At 37.7% G+C, this 11,060-nt stretch overlaps 1 protein-coding gene across 2 annotated transcripts in view; it reads right to left on the bottom strand.

Moving 5' to 3' along the window:
• Positions 1 to 1,401: 1,401 nt before the first annotated feature.
• The window catches only part of BCO2 (beta-carotene oxygenase 2), a 61,521-nt gene continuing 51,862 nt past the window's right edge, over positions 1,402 to 11,060 (bottom strand). For both annotated transcript variants that reach the window (XM_086339214.1, XM_086339216.1), the window contains 4 exons: positions 4,919 to 5,056; positions 4,148 to 4,330; positions 3,115 to 3,225; positions 1,402 to 2,018 (listed from right to left, as the gene is read on the bottom strand). In XM_086339214.1, coding sequence (XP_086195340.1) covers positions 1,905 to 2,018; positions 3,115 to 3,225; positions 4,148 to 4,330; positions 4,919 to 5,056 — 546 coding nt within the window. In that variant the 3' untranslated portion in view covers positions 1,402 to 1,904. The remainder of the gene's footprint in view (positions 2,019 to 3,114; positions 3,226 to 4,147; positions 4,331 to 4,918; positions 5,057 to 11,060) is intronic.

Below are 11,060 nucleotides of genomic sequence, written 5' to 3'. Positions count from 1 at the left end.
ACCGCGGCACACCAGGTCTCCCTGTCCGTCACCAACTCCCAGAGTCCACCCAAATCCATGTCCATCTAACTCAAAGCCAAACGTGCACCAAAAGAAGGTCATGATGATCTGCTGCATGTCTGATCCACTACAGTTTTCTGAATCCCAGTGAAACCATTACATCTGAGAGTATGCTCAGCAAATCAATGAGATGCATTGAAAACCGCACGGTCTGAAGCCAGTATTGGTCAACAGAAAGGGCCGAATTCTTCTCCATGACAACGCCAGACCGCAGGTCACACAACCAATGCTTCAAAAGTTGAATGAATTGGGCTTTGAAGTTTTGCCTCATCCACCATATTCATCCGACCTCTTGCCAATTGACTACCACTTCTTCAAGCGTTTCGACAACTTTTTCCAGGGAAAACGCTTCTACAACCAGCAGGAGGCAGAAAATGCTTTCCAAGAATTCATCGAATCCTGAAGCATGGATTTTAACACTTATTTCTCACTGGCAAAAATGTGTTGATTGTAATGGTTCCTATTTTGATTAATAAAGATGTGTTGAGCCTAGTTATAGTGATTTAAAATTTATGGTCTGAAACTGCAATTACTTTTGTACCAAGGTAATACCAACTTTTCATGAATCTCTGAAGAACCAGACACCTGAAGATTAGGGAAAATGCCTGATTTTAACAACATCTCTCAAAACAACAGCCTCCCAAGCCTGAGCTGGGGGCAGGATAGGAGGTAGTAGTGGGTGGTTCAGCTGCAGTGGCATCTGCTGTGGACAGCAGAAAAGTAGGCATTTTAGAAGGAGCATGCAAGCGTGATATCCTCTGTGAGTACTTAGAAGCAACAGGTAGGCTGTGATGGGAAAAAAAAAGGGGGATCTTTTTCAGACCTACATTCACATTCTACTAGCTATATTTATTTTTATTTCTTCTTCCAAGTATGAGAACCTCTGTTACCCATCTATCTGGTGGTGACAATTTTTAGTTTTTGACCCAGGTCTAGTTTTTCTTTCGTGTATCTTTATTACCCATAAGATATTTCCAGTAAATATAAATTTAAAACTCTCTTCAAAGTTGTATCAATGCTTAAGGTTTTCAAAGAAGATCCCTTGTTGGGGTCCTTTAATGGACCAGGACCTGGTGGTCCAGAGGCAACCATAAGAAAGTGAAAAAGAGAAAAAGGCTGAAACACCCTGGTTTACGCAGAAAACCAATAAAGTCCTTGACACAGGACTTGCGTCTCTCACGAAGGCACCGGGCACCCTCTCGAGGAGGCGTGAAGGCATAGGGTTCCTTCTCAAGAGAGTCTTAGAAGCCCGGGCAGGAGAGTGAGCAAGACGGGTTTCTGCGCTCCAAGGAGTCAGCCGGAGAGAGAGAGAGAGAAAGAAAGACACAGGGACCCAATCTCTGATGGAGCAAAGGTGCTTTAATGATTTTTCTGTGAGTATATATAGTCTGTATATATATTCTTTTGTCAATGATAAATATCAGAAAATCAAACGTACAGTAACCGTTACCAAGAGAACAAGGGATGATGATGGTCACAAGGTCAGGAGACAATCCATATCTCAAGAAAGGGGATCGAGACTAAGCAGTTTTGTCATAAAGAGAATCTTTACTAAAGATGTAAGCCTGTCTCACACAATGACCCCAATTCCTGGGAGCAGTGTGCTGTTCCGCTTAAAAAGAAACAAAGGACTTGTGAGAAACAGCACTTAGGAATCCTCCTGTTAAACATTCCCTGACAATCTCTAAGAAAATATAACACCATGATTATTTCATGAATTCAATTTTTAACAGAAATTTTAAAAGCAGATGTCTACTGTTTGGAAGGTAAGGTACACTTTTGCTCTCTCTTACGTAGCGAGCACATTCATTCAAACCTAGTTCCCAGAGCTCGTGGCTGTTCCATCAGATGGTCACGAAGGTGCCATGGAACCCATATGGCATTTGCACAGGCACTTCGGCTCGGCCCAGTTCTTCAAAGTTCTTGGCATCCAAGACAAGGAGAAAATTTTTTTTGTTCTAGAAAAAGAAAGACAATACTGAAAATTCTCTTTGTTTCTATCAGAAATCTGTTTCCTCTAGTGGGCTGTAAAATTCCTAAGGGAGAGACCATCTTTCTCATCTTCATATCCATTCCCATCACTGGGCACAGTGGCTTGCTGATTCATTCACTAAGTGTTTGCAGAATGATGAACTGAACAAAAAAAAAGGAAATTATAGCTGAAGAAGTCCATACCTAGAGCAAAGAAATTACATTTATATCTATCACCTTCATAGAATCTCTTCGGGTTTAAGGATCTTCCTACCTGCTCCTTTTCCATCTCCTAAGAGATATAAAAATTCTTTCTCCCAAAATAAAATGCCTCCATTTTGTGTTATTCTGGAGCTGTTCAAAAGGTAGCATTGCAAGGCAGGTTGAGATTTGCCCTGGTCTAATTACAGGAGTAGCAAATATACTGCATGAGGACTAAGTCCTAAGCCCATGGCAGACATTACTGATTACACTTTTCTCACCAAAACTTTAAAAAGTGTCACAATCCTATACCTAGGCAGCTACTTATAAATGATCAAAGTTGGAACTCAAAGTGAATCTATCAGCCACAAGGCTTCTCTAGACAAGAAATTAGATATCAAGATTATTGAGACACTAGGTCGGAGGCTATCACATTAGATTTTTGGGTCTCTCAATTAAAACTGGCAGCACAGAGGGTGGTATAAAATATTGGACTAGAAGTCAGAAGATTGGGATTTCAATACTGGCTTTACAACTACGAGATCTGATGCAAGTCTCTCAACTTCCTTAAGTTACAAATTCAACATGTGTAAAATGATACCCACAAAGCTGTTTTGATGACTAAATAAGATAATATGTATGAAAGTAGTTTGTAAATAAATTCCTATCCAAATGTAAATTATTATGATTCTACAAGTAGAATTTTAAAACTGTAATAAAGTACTAATTATGATAAAAGGGTATCTAAATAATACAGAGAGAAACAAAAGGGAGAAGGTATCAAACTGGAATCAAAATAAACGATCAATAGCATCACTAAATATAACCCTCAAAAGGCCCAGTGGTAGTTTTCTTTCTGACTAGTGGTGGAAAAACATTTACCTGGTTAGGGGTGATCACCACAGAAAGAATGACCCCATCATCTTCTTTACTGGCTCCTGGTACCGGAACAAAAACAGGTTCTGAGGGATAAAAGCCATCTTCTCTCCAAACCTGTAAGTCCCCAAAAAAGTATTTGATAGAAGACTGGTTATAAGCTGGAAGTGTTCTATAGCTTTTGTCAGCCCCAGCATGAATTTGGCTGCCAATACAACAGTCCAACAGTGAAGAATCAGGCTTACTGAACTGAATATAGGAGAGGGAGCCTTTGCAGTGGTAAATTCCATCATCATCAAACACAAGTTGTAGAGTTATAATTTCCCATCAACCGGAAATAGAGGTGTCCCATGATTCCTCTCAAAATACCATCAAGCATAGAATTATTTTTCTGGGCTTGTGGTTCATTTAGATTCCCTAGAGGGAACATACCCCTAATTCCATGGTTCTCAGATTTAATAGAAGTAAGTGGCTGCCCATTTGAGCAACAGGGATGGACCTAGAGATTGTCATACTGAGCGAAGTAAGTCAGACAGAGGAGAAATATCATTTGACATTCCTTGTATGTGGAATCTAAACAGAAATTATACAAATGAACTTATTTATGAAGCAGAAACAGACTCACAGACTTAGAGAACAAACATGATTGCTAGGAAAGGAATATGGGGAAGGGATAGTTAGGGTGTTTGGGATTGACATGTGCACACTGCTATAATTAAAATGGACAACCAACAAGGTCCTAATGTTACTACAAGAAACTCTGCTCAATGTTAGGTGGCAGGCTGGATGGGAGGGGAACTTGAGAGAGAATGGATACAAGTACATGTATGGCTGAGTCCCCTTGCTGTCCTCCTGAAACTATCACAACATTGTTAATGGGCTATATTCCAATATAAAATAAAAAGTCTTTTTTTTAAAAAAGTAAGTAGCTGCTTATCTATTTTAAAATCTCAAGATCTACCGTAAACAAAACAGTAATTAATTCAAAGGGCAGAACAGGTCTTTAAAGAGTTCAGAAAAGGAAACGGAATTTCATTACCCTCCGCGTCTTGTTCACCACGTCAACCTTGATCAGAGAATCACCCACCACATGCCGGAAGCCACAGCCATAGAAGAACTGATACTTTTTTCCATTGAATTGGCCATAGTTGATCTGCGGAAATTCAATACCTCCTTCCTCTTTTAGGTCCTCAGGATATAGATTTTCATAAGAGCACCAAATCTAAAAGAGGGCACAAAAGAACTGATTGCTTAATTCTTACTTTCTTCAGGTCAGTGTGGGGGCTAATACCATATAAAAGTTTGTGACAGGGCTTGAGAACTGAGGTTCTACATCATTTTTAAAAATATTGTTTCTCTTTTCATCATACGTAAGAACACATAAAAGATTATTGGGTTTTGTGACTAAGTTGTCTAATGGCATAGGAGGTGGACATGGGCTTTTATTTTACTAGAGCTGAGACGCTGATAGCTATACAGTGATATGTAAGCACAAACCACCTAAAATGTGGGGATGGTCAGCGCCAACCTTAAATACTTAGACAGGGCACGACAGTTTGAAAGCTGTATAAACCTCTTTCAAAACACAAAAGGGATAGATAAACACAGTGCTCACTCCCACCTAGAATTCTGCAACTCTTTTGCAAGCCATGCTCCATGATCCTACCCTGCTCAGCTGAATGTTATAAAACTTACTAGGCACCAAACATTGTGGAGAACAGCCACACTACATAGCCACACTACTTTTCTAGTGAATAAAGAAGCACTGCTGAGGGTCAAAGTCTTAGGCTAATATCCATTCATAGCATACCTTTCCATCAGCCTGTTTCACAGCACTGGCTGAAGAATAGGTCAACGGGCTGAGGTTCTCTCCCTCAGGGGCATTCAAATTGCCAAGTAAGGGCAAAACAAACCTTCGAGGGGAAATTTTGGCTGTTAAATTATAGACCTGTTTAGGAGAGAGAAGTAAACAGATGAGAAAACTGTCATGCATAGAATAACAGCACATCCCAATAATTGAGATCCAGTCAACATTATTGGCATTTCTAAGTAACTACATAAACAATCATTTTCATTCATTCATTTACTCATCAAACATCAGTTGAGTACCTTCTCTAGACCAAGCATTGTTTTAGACACTGGGAATACAAAACAGTTTCTGGCCTTATATTCTAGTGGAGGAAGAATGGTAATAGATAAGAAATAAAATATATGCTACTTAAGTAGTACCAAATAAATAATGATTATACAGCTCAAGTCAGATAGTGATAAGTGCCATTAAGAAACACACTTAAAGGTGAGGGACTAGAGAGTAAAATAGGTGCTTCCTTCCTCAGGTTTGGTCTTTCTCTATGGGGCTCTGGAACTTCCGTGATTGAAATTACTCATGTAGAGGCTATATGCTTATGTGCTGATCCCCAACAAACACTCTGGGCAACCAGCTTGGGTGGTCTTCCCTGGCAGGCAGCATTTCACACATGTCACAATCAGTTGCTGGAGCAATTAAGCAAGTCCTAGGAGAGGGCTCTTGGAAGCACACCCCTGGTTTCCTCTAAATTTCATCCCATATATCTTTCCTTTCTGTTGATTTTTCTGAGACCTATGAGCCCTCCTAGTGAATCATCAAAACAAAGAACAATTTTGGGGGCCCCTCAACACAGCCGCTCTGCAGAGATGATGTTTAAGCAGGAGACCCTAATAAAATAAGTGTCTTTTCTGACAGTAAGAATGGTTTAAGCACATCTTCCTCTCTGGAAATACTCTAAGATGGGGAATAAACTGTATCATTTTGTCTTATATACCTAGTCCATATTATCTCCATAACATGCAGAAATGTTTTCAATACTCCTACCAAGTAAAGATTTAGTGTTGTTTTTAAGCTTCATAAAGAATTAGCTTTGGGAACTCCCCTGGTGGTCCAGTGGCTAATAATCCACGCTCCCAAAGCAAGAGTTCCAGGTTTGATCCCTGGTCAGGGAACTACAGCCCACATGCCACACTAAGCGTTCACATGCCACAACGAAAGATCACGCATGCTACAACGAAGATCAAAGATCCCACGTGCCACAACTAAGACCTAGTGTGGCCAAAAAATAAATAATTTTTAAAAGAATTAGCCTTTAAAAATTTACTTTTAAATTTATTTAAACATGTTTGGTCTTTTGCAAAATCAAAGGTGAACAAAAAGAGAGTTCCAATAGTGGTGAGTTAGGCAGCATGGATCAACCATTTCATTGATAACAGATAGAAAAGCTGGACAAAATGTTTAAAACAGCTGTTTGAAGGCACTGGTGAGCTAAAAAGCCAATAAAGAATGATAGAGCATAGATTTGGAAAGAAAAGGAAACCCACAGATAGAAACTACATATTGGGGGCAAATTTCCACTAAGGACATCAGCTACTTTTAAGAAGAGGCAGTTGAAAGGCTAAGAAGATAGAAATATTTTATTAAACTTTTTCATTTTGAGATTATTGCAGACCCATATGCAGCTGTAAGAAACAATACAGAAAAACAATTGATCTTAAAATGGGCAAAGGGCATTTCACCTAGACATTTCACCAAGATATACAAAGTGAATAAATATAGGAAAAGATGCTGAACATTTTTAGTCATTGGGAAATGCAAATCAAAATGACAATGAGATAATACTTCACACTTATTAGGATGGTTATTATCAAGGCAAAAAAAAAAAAAAACAGAAACCACAAGTGTTTGTGGTTTGAGAATGTAAAGAAAGTGGAACCTTTGTACATTGCTGGTGGGAATGGAAAATGGTGCATTTGCTGTTAAAAACAATTTGGCAGTTCCTCAAACAGTTAGATATAGAATTATCATATGATCCAGCAATTCCCTTCTAGGAATATGCCAAAAAGAATTGAAAACAAGGACTCACACAGATACTTGTACACCAATATTCATAACAGCATTATTCATAATAGCCAAAAGCTGAAAACAACCCACATGTCCCTGAACAGATGAATAAACAAAATGAGTATATACATACAAGGAATATTATTAAACCTTTTAAAGGAATGAGATTCTGATACATGCTACAGCATGAGTGACCCATGGAAAGATTTTGATAAATTAAGTAAGCCAGACACAAAAGAAGAAATATTGTATGATTCCATTTATATGAGGTACATAAAATAGACAAATTTATAGAAACAGAAAGTAGGATAAAGGCTACCACAACCTTGGGAGATGGAGGCTATAGGAAGCTGTTATTTAAAGGGTACAGAGCCTCTATGTAGGATCAAGAACAAGTTCTGAAAATGAACCGCAGTGCTGGTTGCACAACATTGTCACTATATTTAATGTCACTGAATTATACACATAAAATTGTCTAATGGTAAATTTTGTGTTATGTATATTTTACCACACAAAAAAGAAACAATGAAGAGAGCTCTCATGAGCCTTCATGAAGTCTCAACAACGATCTCTTACATAACTACACTACAATATCACAACCAAGAAACTTACATGGATATAATCCACCAACATTATTCAGATTTTATCCATTTAACACACATTCATTTATGTGTGTTTTGTGTGTGTGTGTAAATTTTATCATATGTAAACTTATATGATCACCACCACACTCAAGATACAGAACAGTTCTATCACTACCAAGATCCTTCATGTCACACTTTTATAAGGATATTTATAAGGATATTTATAAGGATATTGCCACATCAACTCCCTCATCACTTGATCCTAATGAGAAGAGATTTTGATAGTTTTGAAAAGCTAGAGGGACAAAAGTTGTAGTTCAAAGTCTTCAAGAAGGGAATGTCTTGATAAACCTCTAGCTCTTTTGGTCACTACCGTTTAAGATGTACCCTAGGAGTAAGAATAAACAAAAACAGTCCAGCTCTTGCAGCAACTGTGTCATGTTTCAAATTATCTCAATCTTTATAACTAGATTAAGAATATCTGCAATTGATAATGTACCTTAGCCATCTGCCAGAAACAAATGAAAATCTTCTCTGAAGGAAGACAACAGAGTCTCCAAATATTCCTCCTAAAATTTTTCAAACACAATATTCTGTGTAGAAAAAAACTTAGTCAGCACTTAAGAAGACAGCAAAGTATAATTCAAAGGAAAAAAAAAAAAGATAAGCAACAGATGATAGAAACTGAACCACAGGGGATCCATATAATACAGTTATCAAACTTTAACTATTCTGAATACATTGGAGGAAATTATTTTAAATTGGGGTTATAGCAGAGAATCACAAATTATAAAAGAGAAGGTATTCAAAATTCCAGAACTGAAAAAAGCAATGAGTTTAAGACCATAGTGCCTAGATTTAAGAGCAGGATACATACAGCTGAAGAAAGAAAGTTTGAATGGTAAGATAAGAAGAAAAGAGCCAAAGCAAGATACTTAGAGCAAAGGATGGAAGATACTAAAAAAGAACATAAGCAACAGAGAGCTAGAGTGGAAAAGGGTATCATATGTGTACTCTAGCCCCAGAAAGAAAAGAGAGAAAAGATTTATTAGATGCAATATTTGAAAAAATAATGGGTGAAATTTTTCAAAGCTAATGAAAGACATCAAACCATAGATTCAAAAATCCTTAAAAAAATAAAACAAAAGGAAATCATACTGAAAAATATCACAGTACTAACTTCAGAAAATCAGAGAAAATCTTTGGGGGGTAATGGATCAACTTCAAAGCAGCAAAGCTTTTAACTGACAACTGATTTCTCAACAGAAATCAGAAGACAATAAAATGATATCTTTACAGTGTTGAAAGAAAATAAAAACCTAGATTCTTTATCCAATGAAAACATCTTTCAAGAAAGAAGGTATAATAAAGACATTTTTCTGACAAACAGAAATAGAGATTTCATCACCATATCAGCATATCTAAACTAAAGAAGACAGTAAAAGATGTTCTTCAGTCAGAAAGACAATAATACCACATGGACACCCAGAGAGGCAAGAAGGAATTAAGAGCAAGAGAAGGTACTGATGTAGGTAAATGGGTAGTATGGGTAATTGTGTTTACATAAAACAATATTGATAATAATGCTTTACAGGGGTTAATATAAAGAGAGAATTAAAATATATAATGAACAGTAGCATATAAATCGGGAATATAATAAATGGAGTTAAAGTGTTCCAGACTCCCTCCATTGTCTGGAAAGAATTAAAAGAACTAATTTATCAATATAATATATTGTGCTAAGTCAGTAAAGAAAACTATACACAAGGTCAAAAGACAACCCTCAGAATGGGAAAAAATAATAGCAAATGAAACAACTAACAAAGGGTTAATCTCCAAAATATACAAGCAGTTCATGCAACTCAATACCAAAAAAACAAATAACTCAATCAAAAAAATAGGCAAAAGACCTAAACAGGCATTTCTCAAAAGCAAACAGATGGTGATTAAACACATGAAAAGATGCTCAACATCGCTTATTATTAGAGAAATGCAAATCAAAACTACAATGAGATATCACCTCACACCAGAGGGCAGAGAGAAGAAGCAAGAAGAACCAAAATCCCACAGCAGCTAGAATGAAAACCACATTACAGAAAGTTAATCAAAATGAAAAGGCAGAGGGTTATGTCCCAGATGAATGGACAAGATAAAATCCCAGAGAAACAACTAAATGAATGGCGATGGGCAAACTTTCAGAAAAAGAATTCAGAATAATGCTAGTGAAAAAAGAACAGAGAAGATGCAAGGAATGTTTACCAAAGACCTAGAAGAACTAAAGATCAAACAAACAGATTTGAACAATACACTAGAAGAAATCAATAGCAGAATAACTGAAACAGAAGAACAGATAAGTGACCTGGAAGACAGAATGGTGGACATCACTGCCACAAAACAGAATATAGAGAAAAGAATGAAAAAAAAGAAGAAGAAGACAGCCTAAGAGACCTCTAGGACAACATTAAATGCACCAACATTTGAGTTAGAGGGGTACCAGAAAGAGAAGAGAGAGAGAAAGGACTCAGGAAAATATTTGAAGAAATGAAAGTTGAAAACTTCCCTTACATGGGAAAGGAAATAGTCAGCCAAGTCCAGAAAGCACGGAGAGTTCCAGGCAGGATAACCCCCAGGAGGAATACACTGAGACACACAGTAACTGAACTGACAAAACTTAAAGACAAAGATAAAATGTTAAAAGCAGCAAGGGAAGAACGACAAATAACACAAGGGCTCCCATCAGGTTATCAACTGATTTCTCAAATCTGGCTTGTAGAAAGAAACTCTACAAGCCAGAAGGAGACGGCATGGTATATCTAGAGTGATGAAAGCGAAGAACCTACAACCAAGGGTACTCTACCCAACAAGACTCGTTCAGATTTGATGCAGAAATGAAAAGTTTCCAGACAAGCCAAAGTTAAGAGAATTTAGCACCACCAAACCAACTTTACAAGAAATGCTATAGGAACTTTCTCAGCAGGAAACATAAGAGAAGGAAAAGACCTACAAAAAATAAATTCAGAACAATTTAGAAACTGGTAATAGGAGCATATATATCAATAATTACCTTAAATGTAAATGGATTACAGGCACCAACCGGCTGGGCAGATGAAAATGTGTGCATGTATGCGCTTCCACTTACCACGTCACTCTAGTTAACCCCTCAAATTCTATGTAATTATTTTATATTGTTCAGTTCAGTTCAGTCGCTCAGTCATGTCTGACTCTTTGCGACCCCATGAACCGCAGCATGCCAGGCCTCCCTGTGCATCCCCAATTCCCAGAGTCCACCCAAACCCATGTCCATTACGTCGGTGATGCCATCCAACCATCTCATCCTCTGTCGTCCCCTTCTCCTCCTGCCCTCAATCTTTCCCAGCATCAGGGTCTTTTCCAATGAGTCAGCTCTTCACATCAGGTGGCCAAAGTATTGGAGTTTCAGCTTCAACATCAGTCCTTCCAATGAATACCCAGGACTAATCTCCTTTAGGATGGACTGG

Source organism: Bos grunniens, chromosome 15 (assembly GCF_055505025.1).
Source record: "Bos grunniens cultivar Pamir isolate PY7600 chromosome 15, Bosgru_T2T1.0, whole genome shotgun sequence".
NCBI classification, from domain to species: Eukaryota; Metazoa; Chordata; class Mammalia; order Artiodactyla; family Bovidae; genus Bos; species Bos grunniens.
The sequence above is the reverse complement of the archived record's forward strand: the minus strand, read 5'-3'. Positions and strand labels throughout refer to the sequence as shown.